The sequence below is a fragment of the Channa argus genome, chromosome 9 (assembly GCF_033026475.1).
Source record: "Channa argus isolate prfri chromosome 9, Channa argus male v1.0, whole genome shotgun sequence".
In the NCBI taxonomy this organism is placed as follows: domain Eukaryota; kingdom Metazoa; phylum Chordata; class Actinopteri; order Anabantiformes; family Channidae; genus Channa; species Channa argus.
Genome location: NC_090205.1, coordinates 14,705,001 through 14,730,505, shown reverse-complemented (window position 1 = coordinate 14,730,505; position 25,505 = coordinate 14,705,001). Strand labels below are relative to the sequence as shown.

Below are 25,505 nucleotides of genomic sequence, written 5' to 3'. Positions count from 1 at the left end.
GTGTTAGCGCTGTAAAGACTGGAAACCTTTCCTCGTCTAAAGACAGCTAGAAAAGGCTTCAGTACCACTGCAAGACAAGGACAAGCAGTTAAAGATGATGGATGAGAAGCTAGATTTTGAATGTATAAATGACTTGTAATTTAACATTAACAATTGCTCAAAGTAACTAATCTAAATAGCATTTATGCACCTTCACGCATGGTTTAATATGAAACTTTCTAAAACTTTTTTTTATTACATTGCTTTTCAACTCTGTAATCTTAATTTTTCATCTTTTCCAGTCAACGTCATACATATTTTTCTCATGCAATTCTTTTTTTGTATTTTGTTAATCTTTAGCCAAACTATTTGCGGAACCTCTGTCAATCACAACCAGTGTATAAACAAGATGGATGAATAATACAATTTATATTTTATATAATAACTTATATAACTTTCCATTTATTATGAACAATAACTAATACTAATATTCTTTATTTTTTATTAAAAAAAAAGGTAAAATCAAAGTTTGAGCTTTCAGTTTTGTCAATTAGAACAATCTCATATCATAATTTATAAATCACAAAATACTATAATTAATTCCAATTTGCACATCAACATGAAATCCAATTATACATGGTATTAAATCTTAACATTATGGTAATTGTTAAGTGATAAACTTATTCTTTTTGAAGCTCATTTTATATACAGTTTCTTTGCAATAACTATGGGTAACATTTAGATTGGTAAAAATAAAAGCAGATTATTGTACATCTTTATTCAGACATTACATCTAAAGAGGCACAGAAAGTCAAAATGATGACTAAGGATCATAAGGTGTAATTCTTTTATTTAGTAAATGGAAATCAGCCAAGCAACTCATTAATTTGTCTGCTTTACAATTCAGCATTTTTTGCACATTTGTGACATTTTTTGCATCTGTTTATCTCAAAACAATTTTATGGGCCCAAAATAGAGATGGATTGAATTGTGCATGGTTGTTTGAGCCATTCAGAAAAGATGTAATAAATGTGTCTTGCCACAAGGCAGATTTTTTTGCAGTGTCTTAATGTGTATATCCATTTTAAAGACAATACACAATTCTGTGCAGTGTTTCTGTGTTTTTGAATTAAGTGTAGGTTTAGGTGTGTGAATGCATGGTACATGCCCATGTGTTACATGCTAATGGAATTTAATCAGTTTCTTTTCAAACTTTTCTTTGTCTGCATTAGGGATTTTTGCCATACCTTTCTGTGAGCACAATGGAACACACTATGATTGCTGCGGCAAAACTTATTCAAAAATTGTCATTCCCAAATATACACAAACACCACAGACTGTTCAATCTAGAGTGCACACAAATGACTAGGGTCAGTATGAAATGAACGGTACAATAACCATAAACAAATGCACAGTGTCATCATTGTTTAACTCTTTAACTGACACTCTTTGTGGTGCTATTTTGCTGTAGTAAAAACTCTGAAAACCTATTTTTGTCTGTTGCACCTCATGTAAAAAATATATCAAAGCTGTGGCTTTTATATTTTGTAAAACAGAGCTGTCTGAGGCCACCCATGCAGTTCTGGATTGCAGATTAGCGGCATAAATTTGATTGGTGAGCACAATAGTGGAACAAATGATCCTAACTCATAAACATCGTACACCTTTAAAGTTTCTTTTGTATAAATTTGTACAATTGGGTGAACATTTTGATAATGATATGCCAAAATACACATTTTGCAATATTCAGTTTTACTCACATGCACAACTATTCAAGGTATCTATTCTAATCTCTGATGTTTTTATGTGAAAAAAGAAAATATCTTGTTGCAGAAATGAGTTAAATCCATTCATGCCTAGGAAATCCAACAGGACAAGTCAACCAGCAGCCCAAAATTACCCTAAATTGACTGCTCAACCAGCTGGTTAACTTGCATATCTGCTTCCTGATTGGGTGATCTGACAAATAAAACCTAAATAAAAAGGCAGCAACACAATTTCACTAATAAATATTTTTTTCCAAATGTATTTCTTAGTGAAGTAAACGGGTTAACAGTAGAAGATATGCTGTTTGAAAGAGCATGTTCAGCACCTTGCCAATTTACTCAGGATTAACAATATACTGAGAGAAGGTGGTCTACCTTCTACCTACCTCTCTCGACAAAGTTTTTTTACTTCACTTCCAGTACTTCTTTGACAAAGGCAGTAGTAATATAAGTACTGTGCTGGAATTGAACAACGTGTGGACTGCTGAATGTCAATATCAAAGTAACTAGTATGAGTAACTATATTAGCTATACTATTGTAACCATTCTTAATACCACTGCATGTACCACTGTAACTTAACACCTCAACACTTAACACCTAACACATTTGGGTTAACTCAGGTTAGGCCTTAAACATAACTGTAAAGAATACTATGAAATCTGATGCAATCAATGTAATCAGGATCTAAATCAAACTTTTTCAATTCATTTGTGCATGTGATGGCCACGACCTCGGCCACACCCCAAGTTTGTTTGGTAATGTTTTCACTTCCCTTTTTAATTTTACCTTAAGTTTAGTTTCTTGTTAAGTTTAAGTTGTAATAATTTAATTTCTCATTTTCTTGAGTTACCATTCTGCTGGTCCGGTAGTGTTGGCCATCCAAATAAAAGATTGGATTGAGTCCCAACTTTAAATACTTTCTGCTGGGCCCGGACTGTACCAAGTACCCTGTTTGTTGCAGGGAGTGGAAAATATGGAGAAAATGTTTCTTTATTTGTTATAGGTTATTAAACGTTATTTTGTGTGTTATTATCGTTTGTCTGGTGTGTGGATATAATTTGAATAGTTACAGTAATGTCTACCCCTTGTGTGATATTTGTTTGGCCAGCCAGTATATATGTTGCCCCTTGTGTGTCACTCAGGGTAGGTCAGTTTAGCCTCTGTTGTGGTTAGAACTTGAGTTGTAATTTCAGTTTTACAGTTTGAGTTTAGCGATCTTTTGTTGACCTCTTTTAGGGCCCAGGGCCCAAATAGCAGTACGCAGCTGATTCTCAAAATAATTCCAAAGTGGTTTCATCAATCTGAATACATTTTTGCAAGTAAAACAATTGTTCTTTAACGACACATTATAGTCACATTTTTGACTAAACAATTTGCAAAAAAATGAGTCACCATGGGGTTTTCATGGGGGGGCTGAGACCGGTGCTAAAAAAAAATATTTGATGTCTCAAGAATTCTGGAAGCACAAATTCTTGATTTGTCTGCTCTAATCTTTATGGTGTTTACGTTATTCTGATGATATAGGGTCAAAATTATAGGGTCACAAACTATGTCCTATACACTATATCATGTTGAATTATATTTGAATATTCAGATTAATATAAAAACAGGATCAAGAACAAGATGAAAGTCAGAGTAGCTGATGACAGTAAAGCAAAATGTGAATTTGTAAATAATAAATATTCTGGAGTCATTTTAAGCTATTTGATGTAAATGGGTCAAGCATTGGGTACACACATGGACACAGAATGTTGCTGAAAAGTTTCCTTGGGGAAAACATTTCTTATAGAAAAACTGTTGTTTTTGGTTTTTTCAGTCTTTGACGTTTGAACAAAGCAGCAGCTTGCAAAATTTGAATATGATTTCTTTACAAATGCATTTTTTTTCATACTCGCAGGAGTCTCAGAAAGCCCTGGTCACTAAAACCTATAATATTATCTTGCAGTACTATAAAAAATACACTAAATACATAACTTTTTTAATGTTCAGTTTGTACCAACAGTAAATCATATGCATGCAACTACCAAACTGTCTTCAGAATTTTTAATTTGAAATAATCAAATTAAACTAAACTAAATCATTTGTTGCTAAATTCTATGACTGCCTGTCATTGTGTTTATTGTGGAGTTATAATGTGTCTGGTCCACTTGGTTATTAAGGAAATTTCCTAGAATAAAAATAATTTTGAAAAGTGTATTTGCCATCTTAAGCAAACAAATAAAAAAGTAAAAAAGTAAATGTATATTGTTAATTGATTAATATTTTAACCAATATAAATGAAATGCCCACTATTTCAAACAGAAAGTAGATTAAACTAGGCATGGATATTGTTCTAAATATTTTTCTATGCTAGTACCAATACCCATACCTTGGCCACGTTGTGTTATGATTATCATTAAAGCACCCAACATTCTGGACTAAAGTCGAACCCTGGTGTTCTGCGGAAAAGTCCTGTGTCCTGTTGTTCCATCCACCACCAACTCCACCTCCCTATGAGACTTTTTCACTTTATATAGTGTGTCATTGCTTTAGGCTTCAAATATTGAAGTGTCTGGGTTTCCATTGTACTATACTGAAAGCTCAGAGCGTCGATCACTGACGCAAATTGGTATCCTAAACGTCAGAATGTAACGCAAACGAACTGGGCAAAGCAGCAAATTTTAAAACCTCTGGAATGAAAACAGTCTGTTTACTCCCACAGTCCGAAGACATGCTTTTTAAGTTTATTAGTAACTAAGACTTGGGAAAGACACCAAAGTATATTATGGCTATCCAAATTTGTTCTAGGGCTGGGTTGTCATGGATCCTATTCTAGACCCTGTTCACCCTCACCTTTGGCTGTCTCAGAGTATATTTACTTGTACTACTTCTATCAAGCATTGTTAGCACAAATATTTTTTAAAAAGCAAATGAAATGTGCAAACCTGCCATTCGCCCGATGAAATCTAAGATTCATTTGAGAAAAGATAAATAAATTAAGATAATGGATGGACACTGTGCTCCAGTGTTTACTCTGGTAACATTTCTCAGTGGCAGCATGCCACACCAAAATTTCCAACAATACTGAATCAAATGTACTGCGACCTGAGTTCCTATGCACTTCATGGGTGACATGGTGGTGATCTATTTATATATTCCTTTATATCATGAACGGTCTTTAATTTTGATATGAAACAATAAGAAACAACATAAATTCTGTGGATTTGATGTTACATTATCAAATATAAACATTGCCAGGTTTATGTCATCACTGAGTCTGTATTTTTCATAGTAAGTTTTTTTATAAGCTGTCCACTGCACTTGCAAATTCCCCTGAAGATAAGATTCAGGAAGAAACGAAGCTACTTTCCAATTATACTAAAGAAAAAGCCAGAAAAAAGTTTTTCTTTTCTTTTTTTAATTGTTTAATATTCACTAGAATCTTGACAGTACTATCTGTCTCAGTTTTTAGCACAGAGCCAACATGTCTGCCATATAACAACTAAGGAGAGGATTTGTAAAATTGTGACCATTTCAGCAGGCAGTTTCAAACAAGTTTAATGATGGAAGGTACAGCAAAACTCTGCAGAGCCAACCAGAGATTCTGAAGTTAAATTAAATAATTTAAATAAGTTTCACTGAATGATCATAAGATGACGAGAACTTGTATTCAGACAGAAAGAAGAATAAGGAAAAGACAGTAGGGGAGAAGGAGACTAGCTTTGGAGACTCATGTGCTAAAGTGATGACCAACTTTGTATTTTGTAAGGAACAACAGTTGGCAGGTCATATGCATACGTTTTGTAGGTGTGAGAGGCTGTCCAGCAGACAGTTCTAGAAGGTGGCAAGGTGGACCATGTCCACCCCTGGCAAGAATACTGATCTCTGATTGGTAAAAGAAAAAAAGACAGAGCCTTCTGGAAGTACTGGCTTCTGTCTGGCCCACCCATTTTGGCGATGCCAAATTTTAAGATTCACTGGAAACACTTGAATTCCACACATAAATTTCCATGTTTTTGAGCATATCATTGAGCCGATGTGATCACACAATGCAGGATCTTACTTATTGACACTATGCCTTGAAGTGTTTTAGCACATATGCTGCATCATTTAGTAGTTTTTTACACATATTGAATGGCTGCACTTATTCAGGCAGTATTAATAATAAGATGAACTACAACCCTGTTTCCAAAAGTAACATTTTTCAGTACGCTGAAAAATGTTACTGAAAACAGAATGGAATGCCTTCCAAATAATAATTTCATTGCATTCAGTTGAATGCAATTGTGATGTATGGAACTGTACATATCAAATGAAACCTTAGATATTCTTTTTGATAAATAAATGCAAATTTTGAATTAGAGGCAGATTATTTGGGATAAGGGCAGCAAGACTGGAAACGTTGTATAATGCTAAAAAAACACCTAAAATTAATAGCGTTGAGTTACAAAGGGGTCCATATCATGATTGGGTATAAAATAACATCCCAAATAGGGGGAAAATTGCAGACCTATTGATGGGGTGAAATTCACTCTGGCTGTGTGGACAAATGCTTACTTAAAATTAACAACTTACTAAGCGGTTAAGAATGAGTAGCTGTTTTTTCGTAGTTTACATGATTTTCCATTGTGCCTATGTAGGTTTCTTCTGTGTACTCTTATTTTCTCCCAAAATTGTAAGACATGCAGTAAGGGTAATAGGGGATTCTAAACTCTCTGTAGGTGTGAATATGAATGGTTGGCTGTCTTTCTGTGTCAGCCTGGCAATCTGCAGTCCTCAACCCCAATGGCAGTTGGGGTTGGCTCCACACCAACCCCACCCTTAACAAGACAAGCAGTAAAGACACTGGACGGGACAATGCTAATCCATATTTTGCACATATTACAGCAGCATGGCTCTGTATGAAAAGAGTCCAGGTGCTAAACTGCCTGCAGTCCAGACCTATCACCTATTAAAAACACTTGGCACATTATGACTTAAAAAAAAATACAAGTCCCATAACAGTTGAGCAGCAGAAATTTTGTATGAAGCACAACTGAGAAAAGAAAATGTTGCTTTCTAAACTAAAGCAATTAGGCTCCCCATTTCCATCGCAGTTAAGGCTGACGAACATTGCATGTGCTCTGTGTCCCACACCCATGATTTTTTCTATGTAGAGCTGCACACCTGCAGCAAAATAACACAAGTCATCATGGGCTGATGCACATTTTAACATCAGCATACACTAAAGCAGAATTAGGCCTAGCTCTCTGGACTGAAGATGTTATAGAAGTAACTACAGACTGTAAAAATAACATACTTAATTTTGTGGATATTGTATAAAATTGCATAATATAAAAATAAAAAATATTAAAAAAATAGCTCAGATTTGTTCCCAGTCCATTCATTACATTGTGGGTGTTTTAAATTGAAATTTAAAACATAAGCTGATTTCTCGGTTTCAACATTTTCTACGTTGTCTTTGAACTCCATTCAATCAATTATAGGTTTTCAATCATTTGCCTTTGATTTCCATTTAGTATTTTACATAGCTACATAACTTTGGCAATAATCAAAAAAATACTTTTGAGAACTCAGTGCTAGTCCTTTGTGTTCAAAGGGTCTGATATAAACAAAAGAAAACACCAACAGTTAGTATGTTTTAAGTTAATTTCACTAAAATTCACTTACCAGATTGAAAGCAGCCACTGCAGTATTCAGCTCCACCTATTCTGCTAACTTAGCAAATGTTAGCTAATGAAATTAGCATTTTAAATAGCACTAGCAATTTTCACTATGTAACTAATTTAAAAACTTCTGCTTTTCTCCAGTTAAATCTCATTGTGTCTTCATCTGAAACTCTTATTTTTCTAAAGTAATGGATGTGTCCATAGAGACAGGCAGATTAGCTTCTTCTTAGTTTTTAATGGCAGTCAGTTCTGAGCTTGACCTGTGCAAAAGGTTGTGGTCTAATTGAATGCAAAACTGGCTGATCTAAATGTCGCATCATTTGTTTCTACATGGATCTAAGGCAATGAAGACACCAATAACACCAATGACTTTACAGTCAAAGATCAACAGCTTCCGGTGTGTCTTCAGGGGTTACCACTGCAGAACATGTTCCGCACATTGATTTATCACCTCATATTATATTCACAATAGAACATAAACCCCAAAATGTAAAACATAAACTAAGACATTTTACCATTTCATGGAAAATATTAGCTCATTTTGAATTTGATGGCAGCAACAGATCGCAAAAAAGGTGGGACAGTGGCAACAAAAGGCTGGAAAAGTAATTGCCGCAAATCAAATACAATTGTACGACAATTTGACAACTAAATAGGTTAAATGACAACAGATCACTAACATGACTGGGTAAGAGAAGAGCACTTTAGAGAGGCAGAGCCTCTCGAATGTAAAGATGGACAGTGGTTCATCAATCTGTGACAAACTGCATCTAAAAATCGTGGAACAATTTCAGAAAAATGTTCTTAAACGTAAAACTGCAAAGACTTTGAAGATCCCACCATCTATAGTAAATAATATAATCAAATGATTCTGAAAATCAGGAGGAATATCTGTGCACAAGGGACAAGGTTAAAGGTCAAAACTGGAGGCATGTGATCTTTGGGCCCTGCATTAAAAACAGACATGATTCTCCTCAACATCACTGCATGGGTTTAGGAACACAGTATGGTGTGCAATCCACAAATGTTTGTTATGCTGTATGTGAACACGATCCAGAAACACTTCTGTGTTCTTTGGATCAAAGCTAATTTAAAATGGTCTGAGGCAAAATGGAAAATTGTTCTGTGGTCAGATGAACCAAAATGTTAAATTCTTTCTGGAAACAAGAGACGTCGTGTCCAGAGGACTAAAGGGGAGAGGGACCATCCAGCCACACAATAGTAAACATCACCTTGTTCCAACTTTTTTGAGATGTGTTGCTGCCATCAAATTTGAAATGAGCTAATATTTTCCATGAAATGGTAAAGTGTCTCACTTTCAAGTTTCATGTTGTTTATGTTATAGGCTCTTCAAATATATTGCATGTAAAATGTTAATTGGAGTAAAGATGAGACATAATTGTACTGCCATAAGGTATAGAACTAAAAATCAGTTGCATGATAAAAAAAATTGTTTAGACTTGATTTTAGACTTCTTTTTAGCTATGTTACTACCTACACCCTCATCTACACATCACTGTGCTACAAAATACTGTGCAATGCAATAGTATCCAACTTACGTACAGTATTTATACACTCTCCCTTTTTACAAAGCAGAACAGATTGTGTCTTGTGTGTGGAGTTTTGTGAAATAATTGCTAATAATAATAATAAATTTTGCCATTCTCCTAATGGATTACACATGATTTGTTGAATGAACCAGTTGTTGAACTAGCCAGAAGTCAGTGGGTCAGTTCATTATACATTATTCCACTCTTACAGCACTGCCAGCTCACCACTGAGTGTAGGTAATCTGTCATCCTTCAAAATGAGTGAGATACATAGCAGAGACAGGGCTGTGCACATCCTATAACTGTCCTTCTCTGCAGGTCTTCAACATACGCGCACACACACACACACACACACACACAGAGAGAAAGCTCTTGTCTTTCCATCTGGTAAAGTGGGCTGTTGTGATTGATTTGTGGGTTTGCTCTCTCTTTTTTTCTCTCCATTTAAGTGAAATAATGTATGGACGCAATCTGGCGACAGACATTTTGGAAAATCTATTTGAAATCATTTCAGCTGAAGCCATGGCAGTTTGTCTTCTTAGGGGAGAGGAGCAAAGTATAATTGTCTGCAGTCTAGTAAAACACAGTATAACTGCCATCACACTTGACTGAGCTTATAGCCAGCTAGTCCCATGGCCTCTAGAAGATAGAGCAGTTAATGTTCCCTTTTATTTTAGAGGATATGTCACTTGTATCGCAGATTTATACCATGATACAGCAATTTTGTCCAAACAGATGGATAATGGTGTCACCAGCAAAAAGCCCTGTTTTTATTGAGTTTAGAACATATTGTTTAGATAGGAGACTGTGTTGAACAGCTCTGCCAGCGCTTGCTCTCTTTATCTCTCTAATCTCGCCAGTATTAGATTTGATCATTTTTGTTTGAAGGAGGAAAATGTGGCTGTAATGGCTTCCTAATAGCAAACACAGGGGATACAAATCCAGGGACCCTGTTCTGTAGTGCTTCCATAAGCACCACTGATTTATAGAGGTCTTTATGACAGAAAGGAAAATGATCTGCTGCAGGTATAAATCAGGTAAGGAGTAGGAAATTGAACTTAGATATCATCTTGTCAGATGCTTAATGCTCTTCCTCCTGTCACATTCGATAGGACCAATTTGGAGAATCCTGCAGAGGTAAAAAGAAGACAATTAACAATGACAGTGTTGTAATAGATGAAGCTATAAAATGAACCTGCTGCCTGCAGGATGCTTTGTATGATTTCCACATGAGGCAGTGGCATGGATGTGTTGTTGTGGCCTTCCATTTCTTCTCTTACCTACTCTGTTTTTGTTGTTTTCTTGGGCGTCCTTCCTTTGAAATATGTTACTGTTTAGTAAAATAGCAAGAAAACAGAAAGAAAGTAAGATGCTTTGTTCCTTGAATCTGTTATATAATGGAATTATTATGCTGCACCTGACAGTACTTGTAAATTTAGGTCAACCTGGTTTTTATGTTATTGATTCCTGCAGCACATTCTATGCTAACGCTATATAAAATTAATCAATATATCAATTGTCAAGCGCTGAACACCAGAACATGAAGAGCACAAACATTCAAAATAAATTCTTCTACTGTATTGGAATCTACTACAGTTCAATTCCGCTAATTGTACTGAAGGCAACTTACAATAAAGTAATGAAATAGATGTTTTTGCACTTACTGTATGCTGTCTTTGTAAAAGTGTGTGCTCTTGTAGTTTAGCATATAATTAAGTTACAATAGTGGATTGTTTGCAGTAATAATAGTAAGACTGTCTCAAGCACTCAAACAAATGTCATCGCTCAGTGGTGTAATGAGTTCCGGGTAGGACAGAGAATGACAATGCTCTCTGATCCCTGAATATCACTCTGGTATAAACTACAGCAATGTGTTTTATTGCCGGCATCATGCAATCAGTGGTGTGCACTTTGGATGTGACAGATAGAATGTCGGGGGTGAATGGAAACCCATCCATCTGGGCTTTTAAGTTTCAAATGACTTGAATTTTAAAAACACATTTCTTGGAAGCTGATGACCTTTTGTGCAAAGCCACTCAACTTTGCCAAGTGGTAATTCAAGTCCAAGCAGCTAAAGAGCTACAGTAATGCTCGGGAACATCACCCCTTACAGCTCATCAAGCCAAGATCTTGTATAATCTAATTTGATTTTAATGCATGTCTGAAGGAGATTGTGCGCTTATTACGGTGTAATGATGCTGTTGTCAAGAGACAGTGGTGAGCTCTAATATCACAACCATGTTAAGTGCTTCTGTGACACTCATCTCAGCATTTTCCACATTGTTTTCAATGCACTATGGCTTATATTGGCTGTATATTTATGACTTGGTTGTTCTTCCTGGTGCTATCTAATACATGATTGGCAGAAACATGGTAAATGTTTCAACCTCCTTCTTTATTACCTTTGTCTGATATGGTACTTTTTTTGTATTCAGTACAGTAGATAGAGCATAACGATGAAAGTCTTCACTGAGATGAGGAGAATTCTGAAGTGCTCTTACTCGGGAGCAGCAAATGGAAAAGTGACAAGCCTGGTGCACTTGTCTATTTTACTTATTCTGTGCCTCTGTTTCATATTCCGCCTCGCACCGTGGGGTTATTTTCCTCCAGGGTTCAGAAGGGCACGCTCTTTCATTTCTTCAGAAAATTGTTTCACAGGATTTCAATCTTTGGCTGCTGGATATGACAAAACAAAATATCAAGAACGCTTATGTTTCTTATCTGCCATTTTTTCTGGGTATAAATAAAAGATCAGTATAAATTTAAGTCAAGTGGCCTCGAATGCACATGTGAGAGATGAGCATGAAAAGAACTATGAACCTTGGGACAGCCCCACTGTACATTTTCATCGCTTGCTCAAAATGACCTCGGTTCTGGAGCTTTGCATGCCATTTGTCATCCTTGAAAATCAATTAGTGTTTTCATGATATCAACACAGATGTAATCCTTTGAGTTTTGGGACATTTGGATGCAAACATCTCTTCTGTTCACAGACTGTTTTGGAATTGTTCATGTAATAGGTTGAGATGATGGTCACTTAGGTGCAGACCTAAGATAACTCAATAAAATCACTGTGATTGGAAAGTTAAAAGGGCCATTCCAAATATTGTTTGTGCCTAAATACATTGTGTAATAGATTGTTATCATATTGTAAGTTAAGACACAATTATTTTACTACACAAAAGCTAGTACCAGTAACTACAATACTTATAAGGGGCAAAGGTGTTTAGCTAAAGCCAAGACTTTCTTTTTCTTTTTTTTTTGCAGCCATTTTTATTTCTGAACACCTTCCAAATCTGTGATTTGTCAGGTCTTTGAAATACATCAAGCATTGTAAACCTGGCACTGAGTTTGTTAAATCTTGCCCACAAAATATTTCTGACTATAAATTACAAACTGTCAAGACATGATTCAATGCTGTGGAATAAAATATATTTTTTAAAACCACACAGCACAAAGATCTTTTTTGATATATTACTTATGATGATGCACATACGTGCGCCTATGTATACTGAACAACCTCTCAATGGTGTGAAAACATCCAAACATTGTCCTATTGATGTCCCATTTTTTTCAATGTTTGGCTCTTGTCAGAGGTCAACCTCAAACGGCATGCAGTGGAATCAGGCGTTACTGTTGATGTCACATTGATGCATTACAAGGCTCAGGAGGTCACGTCTCTGTAAACATACATTATCAAAACCCATAGAAGATGTGGGGTGTTGACCTCACCAATAGTTCACGGTGTATCTTCAGGGGAAAAGAGTCACGTGTTGGCAGAAAGCAACTTTGTAGTCAATGACTTTCTTGTTGCAAATGAAGAGGGTCAAGCAATCAAGACTGGCTGGGTTCTGTGTCAGCAACATTATCTTATGCTGTCTGAAATGATCAATGAGCTAAAATAAAATGATCACAAGCTAAGATTGGCCTGCTAATGAAAATGGACTGCCTAAACATGGTCCTTGGTGAGGAGCTGGACAGAGGAGAAAGGGACACAGATTTAACGCATTACAAAATACATACAACAGGAATAAATGGGAATAATAAAATCTGGATGAATATGTAATCGTGTGTTCCCATATGGTCCACAGACGTTCTCAAATGTTTATTTAGTATTACTTATACAACAAAACACACATTCTGACATTCAACAGTGATTTTGGACTGCATGTGAAAAGATTGCACTGACAATACTTTGATGACTTATTACATAAAAAGGCGATTCAAGTAGGTGCACAGTCCAAATACCAATAAATTCATGCTGTTTGTACGTTCCTATTGTGGTACTATGGTTGTGTAAACATTGTTTTTTAGCACCACAGTGCTACAGAGTACTGCAGTCAAAAGTGATGAAAGGCACATTATAGAAAAATATTTAAATACAATTCCCATAAATAAAAACTTATTTTAATGCAAAAATATTTCTCATTTTGTCTCAGTACTTTCCTGTTAACCCAAATAGAATAATGTTAGAAATATTTTTCCTAAACATTCAAAACATTTGCTTTCAATAAGTTCAAAAGTGGAGTGGACATACTGAAAAACAAGTTGTTGATTTTAGTGTGTGTGTGTGTGTGTGTGTGTGTGTGTGTGTGTGTGTGTGTGTGTGTGTGTGTGTGTGTGTGTGTGTGTGTGTGTATATATATATAAAATCAATTATTTGAACTATAATATCAATTCTCTACACTAAACACATTAAGCATTGTAAGCTGAAATATCACAACTGTTTCCATGTTTTTCCGACATCTAGCACTTACTTCTATGTTATCACTTTTCTTCAAAGACAAAAGTTACAAACTGACTTGTTGAAATCATCATATTCGTGTTTTATTCCACTTCCATGGCAGACAAATCTTGCTCTCCATCAGACTTCTCTGAGGGCAGGTCTTGTGACTCTGTGGTGTTCTGACTGTCTGACGTAGAAATGGGCTCTGCAGTTGTTAGTGTGCATGAGTCGTCCATTTCAGCAGAGACATCAGCAAGCCTCGTTCTCTCTGGGAAAAAAAACAAACACTTTTTTTTAAACTTTTATTTATTTATTTTTTTAAACATACACAATATTTCAAAGCATTTAAACACCTATAAGAGACTCAAATGTGCAAGGCAATGAGAAATAGGCACATTTGTATAATAGAATAAGAATTTTAAGAATTGTATTACTAAATGTACTAATATTGGTAATTATATGACCATTACATTTTAGAGGTGTATGTCCTGTGTAAATAAACACGCCAATGTCATTATCACCTAAAACAGACTGGTTGTCATCTACATCTGCACTACAGGATGGCAAAGGTGGCTCAGGTGACATCTTCAGTTCACCAGTGATCTCAGGGAGTCGGGGTGCCTGAGGCCTGGTCTTTCTTGCCGGGTTCAAGAAATAACAATATGCACATCGGAAGGCTGGGAAAAAAAAACAAAAAACAAATAAAAAACACCATACATATAGTTTGTCACCTCACTAATACATTCTCAAACAGACATTGATTAATATACATGAATATAAACCAATGACAAAAATGCCTGAGATGCATAAACACTTCAGATTGATGTGTAACACTGTTTTGCATATTCAATCTCGTGATTTTGCTTACAGGGGTCGGTAGTGGCAGAAGCATTTAAGAGACATATGATATACTAAGCTGCCAAATGCTAGAGGGCAAATGAAGGCACAGTGTTTGATGGAGACTGACAAAGAGTGTTGTGTTTCTCCAAGTCTTACCAATGTATTCAAATTCCTCTTTTAATCCCATGCCATTGTGAGATAGGCACTGCTGACATATGAGAGCATATCTATGAGGAAGGAAAGACAATCCAGTGAAGGCAGCTTTCAGTAGATGAGCTGATAAAATAATTGAAAGTAAATGAAAATAAAACTCACTGTCCCAAGCTCAGTAGAAGTACAATTGGAAATGATTTACTGTAGCTCATGGGAAATTTTTACAAAACATTTTAACACTACTTTCAATAGCAAGAGCTTCACATGGCAGAAGCATTTTATTGAACCTAGAAATAAATGTAGGTGTTTCATAATTGCAGCATTTATGTGCTATGCGTAAGAAAATACATTAAACAACTAGCATGAATAAAAAAGGTATTATGCAGAAGATGTACATTTATAAATATATTACACGTTTAAAAGTCGAAGCTGTTTACCTGTTCTGAGGGCCATCTCCAACAAGATACTCAATGACTCTGTCCATAGCTCCTCTTTCTCTTGGGAGTACTGGTCTGGTTAGTGGTGGGCCTGGGGGATGCAACCCTGTTAAAGCACAGCACCAGTGCCTGTTAGATACAGTTTGCAGTCTTGAAAAGAAGCTGCAACAAACAGAGGTTATTTACTGTAAAAGCTCTGTAAAGTAGGGAGTTCAACATTGACAGTTTACTGCACAAAGCATAATGAATTTTTTTAAAACCTGCCCTTTTTCTCAATGACTTTACACCAAATCTCTCTTGCAAAGCACGTCCAAAGTCCCCGCTGTGTTGGCGAGTAGTAATTAATATAATCTAACATCAAGAGCAATCATAGGATGATGACTGGTCATTTCTGTGAGACTTGGCAGAGTCTCAGTATCCTGCTGGTTATTAATTTACCAACATATGGAAACTCTGTGGTGACTCTTTGTATCAAATTGCTTTTCACTTTCAATTTTCAGCAGAAGCAGGTGATAACATCAAGTCATGTAAACCATTTGTGAGGTGTTCCCAATGCCAAAGGCAATTTCGCTAAACATTAAAAGACATTTAGTGAGATTCCAACACGATTGCCCAGAGAACAAACGTAGGTCTGGCTAATTAATCATAGTTAATGTAATGCTGCTTCGTGCATACCTCACAGTTGGCATTCCACATGGCAATTACAGCATGCAGCTTCCTTTAGGAGAACATTTTCTTTACTGTTTGCACTTATTTGCATCTTCTCTTGAGTGTTCATAGTCCAGAAATAATTTATATTGAATATTCAATACCTCTACACTCCACAGATGTCTTCCATATGCAACAACTGTTCTATTGAAACTTTTCCATCGTATTTTCTGGCTGGCTTTTGAAATCTTTATATCAACCACAGATGCAACATACACAAGTAAATATGATGTAAATATTCTGAGTGTTTCAAGTTATTGCTTATTTCTGGTCTTACTTTATAAATAAACTTGTTTGAAAAAAAGTTTAAATTTCTAATAAGATCTCAGAAAAGTACATTGATACAATTACCCACTACAACTACTGTATAGCATATACTTGCTGACAACACAAACCACAGAGCCTTGAGCAACTGGGGACACAGAGCCAGGACGAGTAAATCACACCTTAATCGACCACATTATGATGTGGTCCCCCTGTGTGCAGGCAACTCACCAGCTCCTGGAACAGGTGTTCCAGGGGTCACGGGCTTCCTCATCAAGCTCTGCTGAGCAGCCATAGCCGACAAGCTCCTCTCTGGGGGTCCACCTGGAGCCGAGTGGGAGGACCGTCCAGGATAGGTGGGCCCAGAGGCAAGAGGTGGGCGAGCAGCAGCAGTGTTTGCAGGATTCACCACTTGGGGGGTCTTTGGAATGACAATGCGCTGGCGGAGCTCTAACAGGAAAACATTGTGGCTTTTGTAACATTGGAATGAAACGCAAGAGAAAAGTAAGAGAAATTAGCATTCCCTTCTTCAGAAGGGATCGATACCTTGGCCTGGTTTTGGAGACATCTGAGGTCCAGATGGAGTGGATTCAAGCTCCTTCACACAGACAACAACCAAGTATGAGCATGATTAAATATAAAATCTAACACAATAACAAACAGAAATATTTTACAAAGCAAAAACAAAATAACTCACAATTCTTTTCTTGGAATCAGGATCAAACCTCTCCAAAATCATTTTAGCATTTTTATAGGTCTCAGTTTCCATAACTTCTTCTAGCTGGAAACACAAGATTATTAAATCATATATATATATATATATATATATATATATATATAGTTACATAATTTTTCACATATTCTACAATGAATTATTCCAGTAATAGTTATATTGCCAAGTAATTTGTTGACATAATTTTTTTTGTCCTTTCGGCTTATCCTGTGAGTTCAGGGTTGCCACAGCGGATCATTGTCCGCACGTTGATTTGGTACAGTTTTTACAGCCGACGCCCTTCCTGACGCAACCCTCCCAAATTTCTACTGGAAAATACATTTAAAAAAAAAAAAAAAAAAAAACACACACGAAAAATATCTTAAACAAGTATAATGTGATTGTGAAAGGGTACTCGAAACTTCACAAAATAGTACATCTTGACTTAAATTAAGTATCAAACATTTCTAAATATTTACATATAATATGAAGAATAATTACATTCACTACTTCGATAATTGAGAGTGTGAAAATCCATCAGGCCTAATTATCGAAAGTTATTAGACTTGACAGAGGATGACAAGCAATTTCTCAGATTTATTTCTTTCCTGGACTAAATGCTATTAATTATAGTGACATTAGTGGAGTGGTTTACTGGGTTAAGTTAGTGTAACAATCAAATGTCTGAACATCATTGATTAGCATGTATTTTGCTGCAAAAATCCTGAGAAGGTGAAGAAGCTTAAACTACTTGTAACATGATGTGCCAGTCTTCACTTCATTGCAGACCAACCATGGAGATTATAAGTTATGTAGCATGTTTCTTCCACTAGGGTAATTATGGTGCAAACCATGGATGCATGAAAAATGCTTTCTCAAATGTCATTTTGCAGTTCTCAAGCTGAAGGCTGTTTTCTAGGACATTTAAATTAAAATGTGTTGGGTACATTTAGTGCTGAAAAACAACTCCATCTTAATATACTTTTAAGATACAATAGCATTTTTGTAATAGCATACCTACAACATAACTCCACAGCAGGATATGGTGAATCTTTACAATATAAGTGAAAATGACATTATTCTTTAGATTTGACAAGCACCCCCGGTCTTCAAAAGGCATTTAGTGTTTTAGTGATACATTATCTCTGAAAATATTTTTTCTTTCTAAAAAACACCCAACAGCTACAGCTAACTAGCCCATTTCATCTCTGCAAAATGAGGCATATTTACATAAAACAACTACTTAATGGTTAGATAAGGTCCCAAGTCTATTCCATGTGAAATTGTATACAGCTATGTTATATGTGAGCTCAGATTTTTATTTTATTTAGGTTTTTTTAATAATAGTTTTGGGTTGTGGCCAGGCAAAAAAAGGCACTACTGTAGTGAGAAGTGATAACGGTCGGGTACACTCTGAAGTAACTGACAAATGAGAATATTTTTTTTTTAAATTACAATATATCTGTTATTGATATTAATTTTAAATATACGACACACAACAAAAAGTTAGGGATATTTGAATTTCGGGTGAAATTTCTTAATGCACCTAAAATGGACTAAACCTTTACAGGTGGACTTAATTTGACCTTAACTTTTGAATGAACATGTCCAACCGTTTCAGTACTTACTGGACAACATGCTGTTCTCTAACAAGGTGATTAACTGCAAAAATCACAAAGAAATTCATGGATCCTGTCTGATCCATTAATCGACCACTAAATGTTCTGGTTCAATGACAATTTGCCGCAGTCCTCTCTCATCATGCTGTTCATATTTTGATGTCATGAAACCAAGACGAGACCTAACAAGTGACAAGTTTTTTAAACACTGTTGGAGATGAAGAAATTACCATTGCAGGCTTATAGTTAAATGCCCTACTTTCACAAAATAATATCACTGTAGCACAAACTTCTTACATTTTCCCTAAATTTCACCAAAAAGACAAATATCCCTAACGTTTTGTGAGTAGTGTAGAGTAATGAGACATGGATAATTTAGCCACTTTGGTGGAACTCTGTCCTGTGCGGTTTTGCCCTCTATTGTCACTGGCATTGATTTTGTTTAAATCTTTTGTGAAAAAAACAAACAAAACTAAATGTTATTTTCAATCTGAGGGGGGAACCAGAGAGAGTGGAAAACAGAGACTGAGAAAGTGAAAAAGAGAGAGAAATCAAGTGCATGGAAAAACGTAAAGACATCACTTACGATTTTAATTTTTTGTGCTTTAAGGTCCTCTAATTTTTCATCTGGGGGAAAAAAAAAAACAATTTGCACATGAAAATTACTATTATGTGGTAATGTATGTATCTGAAGGCAAAATAATCTTACTGTTTTTTTCTGTTCTTCGTGAATAAAGTTTTATAAGCATTTTTCGAAGAAAGCATACTCTAAAAAGGAAAAGAAAGTGGTCATTTGGTTATCTTTTCAAAATAGTCCAAGTGTGATTGATTATCACGTATACTTACAATAAAGGAAAAATTACAAACGGAAGAGACAGTATGAGTCGTCCCATCAGCTGCTCAGGCAGGTACCAAAAATACACAACTATACATGTTACAAAATAGAGAAGGGAAGAGTACAGAAGGAGTCGCCCAATCCATATCTTCAACTGCCTTTGATACTTTTCGCTATATTCTTCAAGCATCTGTATATCCTGTGTAAACAATAACAATAGGTGTTATTAGTATAAAATCATACTCTGACTAATGTCAGTAAATGTCATTATGATTAAATATTATTTAGGTAAAGACAATTTCATCTTTACATAAACTGCTACCCATAAAGTTGGAATAAAACTTTTTTTTTAACCTCTTCTCATGAAATTATTGTGACAACGTGATTTATTCTTGACAGATAAAATATATATCTTCTCAAAACTGCTCAATCTTTTCATAACAAATCACAGCGAAAATGAAAATACAATTGACCTTTGCTAACAAGAGGAATGTGGCTGAAAACAAAATTATTCCAACTTTATGGGCAACAGTGTTATTGCTTATGTATATAAACTTTTCAAGCATGATACAGCTTTGTCCTTATATATCGGCAGCAATAATTTCTATTATCACTAATCTAGTCTCAAGCAAAACATTGAGCATCACATCTACTAGTATTGGCTTTAAATCAATCATTGACACACTTAAGGAACATCTTAAGATGTTAACATTTTATTATTTAATTAACCAATTTCAATCTAACTAATGGTAACTAAAAGGAAAACGATTTCACCTTCGGTTTTACACATTAGGAACCAAGTTTTACACAATTAGTCTTATGCAGTTTATGTAGTTGAAAATCCGTTTGATTATTTTACATGTGACTTTGCAGAAATCTGTGAAATGATTCTGAATATAAAGTAATTTTTGTCATAGATGAATCCACTCATGTTCCAGACACATCAAAGATAAATAAAACAACAGAATTTACCTTATCACAATTCTAAGTACTACAGTAAAGAGTCTGAATACTTTTGGAAATAGAAGCTTTTTATTGCCGAGTACACACTGATAGGCAAACGTTGCAATTTTATAATTTTAAAATAAGATCTACAAAAATGAATGGGCTGACATTTGTGTTCCTGCACTCAGGTCTAGATTAGTAAGATTAATGTCAAGTTTCACAGCAAATTTTTTAAGTATTAATAGTCCTTCATGCCATATAAATGTTTTGCTGAAATATTTACATTTATAGCAAGTCTCTGAGAAAAAAGAAAATTATTTCTTACAGCTTTGGGATATTGTACAATATAACAGGTTTGAAAGACTGTATTATAATAAGCTTCTTTTTATGATATGCAAACTTGCAGTTCGATAGTTTGTAATGCTAATCCATTGTTTTTTACCACTGCACTAATGCCATTGCTCTAAACAGTATGGGTTTCTACACTACAACTGAATGGATAATTCAACATTGGCATTAAGTTATGGGAGAATACCTAGCAAATAATTCTGTCAAATCACGACTGGATATCCATTCTGTTAAACTAGTGCTGCTTATCCCATCCAAAAATAGCCAATGGACAGAACAGAGCTCAGTCTGACTGTAACATTTGTGTCCGTCACTCTATGCACTGGATAAACTGATCTTTTCAGCAACATTATGTTGTGTGTTCTGTCTGAGTATATGTGCTGTAACCATGCAGATGAAACAGCACTACACATAACATAATAGATGTAGATAGATGAATAGTTTTTCTATATAGAAAACAAACAGTCTAACAATCACCTATTCATAGCTTTAATGACGCCTGACCTCTTTAGTAGTATATATAGTGTCTTATGCTCCAAAGCCATGTGCTGAAAATAGTCTAGCACTTGCTGAACTTTTGAGGAGCACCAAACCCTATTGGTGGAAAGCGTGCTTATATTTCATGGCCTCCACAGTAGTAGTACTCTAGTAAAGAGGTACAAGTGGTCCCTGAATTTCTTGTTCTGAGTTACTTTCTCACTGCACAGTGGAAACAAGCATGCATATTTAAATTCACATATAAAGTTTAGAACGACAATAAATGTGTCTGTGAATAAAGTGTGACAAATGTTTAGAATGTTTTTACGCAATGTTTATCAAAACCTCTTACAAGTGGTCTATTTATCCCTCTATAGCCATATAGTTTGTGCAAGTCTCACAGTTCAGGTTAGTAAAAGCTAACAAGCATGGCTTTTGTTGTGCTTTCATTGATTTTAATGGCATGTTTCTTGCCCTCAATCCAAACAGATAAAGAAAGACATCTGAAATTAATTTATACTTAAATGATCCAAAGATTAAATGTGTTTCAGAAAACCATGCTTATTCCAATTTGATGAACTTATGGTAAAACATACCTTATCAATTCCTTCCAAAATCTCCACAGTGGATGGTTTAGCCTGTAGAATTAAACATTTTGAAATCCAGTCACAAGTTTAGTCAGAGAGACTATATAGTGTCATCTGCCTTTATAACAGTGCTCCTTGTGCAAACAACTTCTTTAAAATACCCTGGAAGTTTCCCCATTTCATTTTGCCACTTCTGCACATTTTGTGCATAGGTCATGTTTGTGTTCTTCCTTTGTTGTTGGTGATACCCTGCGTTTGCCAAGATGGCATCTATGTAGATCGCAGTAGATTAAGCATATTGGCACTCTTTCTGCACAAACTATGATGTGGTATGTGTGTGGTAGTTCCACATGTGCTTACAAATACATAGGGTCTATACCTACAGCTGTTTTTTCGAGTACATGCAATTTATGTTAAATCTGCTTGAAGCAAAGAAGCATAATTCATAATGGTTTTGATACAAACCCTCCACCGTGAGACAACAGCCCCCATGTTAAGGATGTGGGAGTTCAGGATATTCTGTTACTTGGACCGTTTTTTTTTTTTCCCCCAACTCACAGAATAATCTTCCACCTGTTGACAACAATGCGGAGCTTGAATAAACACAATATATTTGGTACATGAAGTTAAAAATTGCAGCAGAGTAACGCAGCGTGCCTTAAATCATTCCTGCCAGTATGTAACGCTGCGTTATGTTTTGAAGTTGTATCACAACAGCTGCGTAAACTACATTAAGTAGGATTGCAAAAAAGCTACTAGCGCGAACCACTTCAACACGTTGACGACTAAGTTACACCGTGTTTTGATTGACGTTAAGTGAATTCTGTCACCATGTGCCAAATCAACTGAGGCGCTCTCTGTAAAACTTACTTAACTTCGCTTACTGTAAATCTGCTATTTAGCTCTGCCCACGAAAGTTAGCAAACTTAACTGCTCCACCTGGCATTTCACAGAAAAGGTATGCCGTGCCTCCACTTGCAGCTTACCTTTCCTAAATAACTTCTTTACCTAGTTAACTTAGTAACATTACACACGCAGTTAAGAAAACTGCGTTAGCACTCCAGCAACACTAAGCTAACCACTAGCTAGTAGCGCTAACACTACTGCAGTTGATCACGAACTAACTTCGGTAACATTAACGTTGATAAGTCTTCATCGCGACATCGCGACTAGTATAAACACGACGGAATAACCAAGCTGAAAGATGCACGAATCACATGTAAATCTTAAGGGGAAAAACTGAGTGTATTTACCGTGTCAACTGTCCGGTTTGAACAGCTTGTGGCAGGGTTGCAAGTCCTTCTGGTTTATACAGACTGTGTGAGCCAAGATGGGGGAGTGTCCGCTGTAACGGCAGCTTTGAACATGATCTGTGCTCGGCCTTTACAGGAATCGGCGATCCCCTTAAAATGGCAATGTTATGATGTTAAACTAAGATGTTCCGCTGTACAGCTGGCAGAGACACCAGAGACAGGACAAAAATCAAGCTGTGTGCGCTGCTGCCAAGCTTTTATTTAGAAGTTTGACTCTGACACGTGTCACACTGATTCAGTTGGCTGGGTTAATATTAGCAACCCGACAAGTTGGTGGTGGGGCTGCAGTTGTAGTAGTTGTAGTAGTGGCGGCCTGGTCAATTGGAAAGAAATTCGATTTCCCACAAAACAATTTAAGCTTTAAAAGTGATCCTGAAACGTTTAGCTGTGCTATACTGACAGCATGTATTCCAGTGAAATTAACCATTATGCAAGTTATTGTCATATACTGGTGATGCTTAATGGAGGACTTCTGACTTACATATATGCTATATATGTATGTGTTCTATATGTATCTGTATCCCTCTATATATGAGAAGTAATTTTAGGGTGGCTATGGCACAGTTGGTTGACCATTTATTGTACATTGACTGTCGGTCCAATCCAAAGTGCTTTCTCCTATGCCTGAATGCACAGGTTTATGTGCCATACAAGTTGTTATGAAAGACACTAAGGCAGAATTAGCTTCGATTGCATGTGGATATATGCTACACTGTATAAAAGTGTCAAATGAACATAGTATAGTTAATGTGGATCAGCTATGCAAAAAGTATTTTTAGAAAACATAATCCATCAATCCATTTAGGTCCCACATCTAATCAAACAAATCTTAAGCCATGGCAACCAGGCATCAACTACTGCTACTTTTTTTTCTTTTCTTTTAGCCTTTATTGATAAGACTGCCAAAGACATTAGAGGAGAGGAGTTAGATGCATCAATGATCACAGTCCAAAATCATAGCAAACAAACTGAAATTACACAAAAGGGTCTTGGTAATCATGAAAGCAACAAATCATACATCGTAAATATTTAACCATAAAATCTTGGTGCTGAAATCACTGGATCCTTTAAAACTGAAGACACTATAAATACGACAACCAATTCCGCAGATAATGCATATGTACAGCGTATAGATTAATGATTTCCTCAAAATTAATGTTTAACAGTGATATTATAGCTTTAGATCCAAACTTCCCACCCCTCCCCAGCTTTATGTTATTGTATGTTTCTTCCATTGTAGACAAAGTACGTGCCTCTTGCTGTGGATTCCTGTTAGATTCACTTCCTCCAGTAAACAAACAAAGTGATTTTTTTCTCTATTTGTGCAACATTCTTTTTTTTTTTGTCTTGAAGACTGCCAGAATCCCAAATACACACTCATGAAAGATGGCTGCCAAAATTAAGCACTGTTCCATTTTGTTTCAAGCATGGGCAGTAGTGTCCTCCCATGTATTTCTTCCTGAGGCGTAATCAAACACGTGTGACAAGTATCACATTAGTAATGGAGATTCTCCTTATAATAATTTTGTATTTCACCTTAAATGCATGTACTCATTTGTGTACTTGTACATTGTAAGACAATTCAGCATTGTAGTTCTTAGCAGAGAGTTATTAATCCTAGACAAAGCATAAAACAGTAGGCAGTATATATTTTTTTTAAAACTGTACGCTAGGTACTGCAATGTCAGTATTGTCTTATCTTGTTAGCCAGTATGGCTCAAGCAAAAGGGTTTATAGTGGCTCTAATGTGTATTCATACTTCCTGGTTCTACCATATTTCAGAAGAAGGGGGGAGCATTTGTTTGTTTTCTCACAAGAGAAGTTTCATAAAGCCAGTGCTTACAAAAATGTTTGTCTCACAAAAGTATTTACTTAAGCTTCTTGAAAAATAACTGAATAATTTGCAAATGTATTTGGCTAAATTTTCAATTTATGTACTGGTATATGGTAATCCACCCCACTGGTGGTTTGGTCCAGTTTTTATTAGGCACTGGGAGCATTTATAAGAACAGGTTGTGGATCAGTATCTTTTGGTTTGTTGTTGTGACATTGTTGATACTACACATTTACTATAAATTATTATAAATTCTGTCTGAGCTGTTTCTCCCCAAGTATAGGCCAGCAAGACATCACTGTACTGTGATGTCACATTGGCTGAATGCTACAGGTGAGCAAAAACAAGAAGCTCTTGCTACAAATATTAATGTATAAACTTCATATAAATGAGAAGTCCATGTTTTTGGAATGCTGCACTTTGGATAGGTTGTATTTAAAACAAGGAAAAGCTTTAAAAAAAATAATTTCTAATTTGTTACTGACATTCTTGCTGTGACCACATTATTGCAGGCTAATACTAACCTAACTAATGAGGGCTAGCTTGTTCCCTATACTGCCATACTGCTATGACTGTGATTATGGTCATAGCTACTGCTCTATTGTTCCATAGTTTTCATTTCTTTTTATATAAAGTACACACAAGAGTGTGCATGATGCTTAACCAGAGTATCGAAAAGTCCCAAGACATATTTTATGGCTTAGCAGTAGGGTACCCATTGCAATAGCTATTTCAGCTCTGGCCAAAGCCATTGCATAAAAGG

At 35.8% G+C, this 25,505-nt stretch overlaps 1 protein-coding gene across 1 annotated transcript; it reads right to left on the bottom strand.

Annotated features, from left to right (window-relative positions):
* Positions 1-13,521: 13,521 nt before the first annotated feature.
* On the bottom strand, positions 13,522-23,040 carry lnpa (limb and neural patterns a). Its single transcript, XM_067516215.1, has 13 exons — positions 22,849-23,040; positions 22,061-22,168; positions 21,605-21,646; positions 19,250-19,437; positions 19,113-19,171; positions 18,990-19,030; positions 16,770-16,853; positions 16,619-16,670; positions 16,304-16,522; positions 15,101-15,206; positions 14,667-14,737; positions 14,192-14,347; positions 13,522-13,938 (listed from the first exon to the last, which is right to left on the bottom strand). Exons 2-13 carry the CDS (start codon positions 22,085-22,087, stop codon positions 13,772-13,774), a joined length of 1,212 nt encoding a protein of 403 aa, XP_067372316.1. The 5' UTR covers positions 22,088-22,168; positions 22,849-23,040; the 3' UTR covers positions 13,522-13,771.
* Between the last annotated feature and the right edge of the window lie 2,465 nt (positions 23,041-25,505).

Bases quoted from the DNA above. Each gene is read 5' to 3' on its own strand.
- lnpa (XM_067516215.1), bottom strand. From the start codon at position 22,087: ATGGGGGCTGTTGTCTCACGGTGGAGG. The intron at 19,438-21,604 runs GTATGTTTTACC...TTGTTTACACAG, and splicing joins TTTTGGAAGGAATTGATAAG to GATATACAGATGCTTGAAGA. The intron at 16,523-16,618 runs GTATCGATCCCT...TTTTCCTGTTAG, and splicing joins GTCTCCAAAACCAGGCCAAG to AGCTCCGCCAGCGCATTGTC.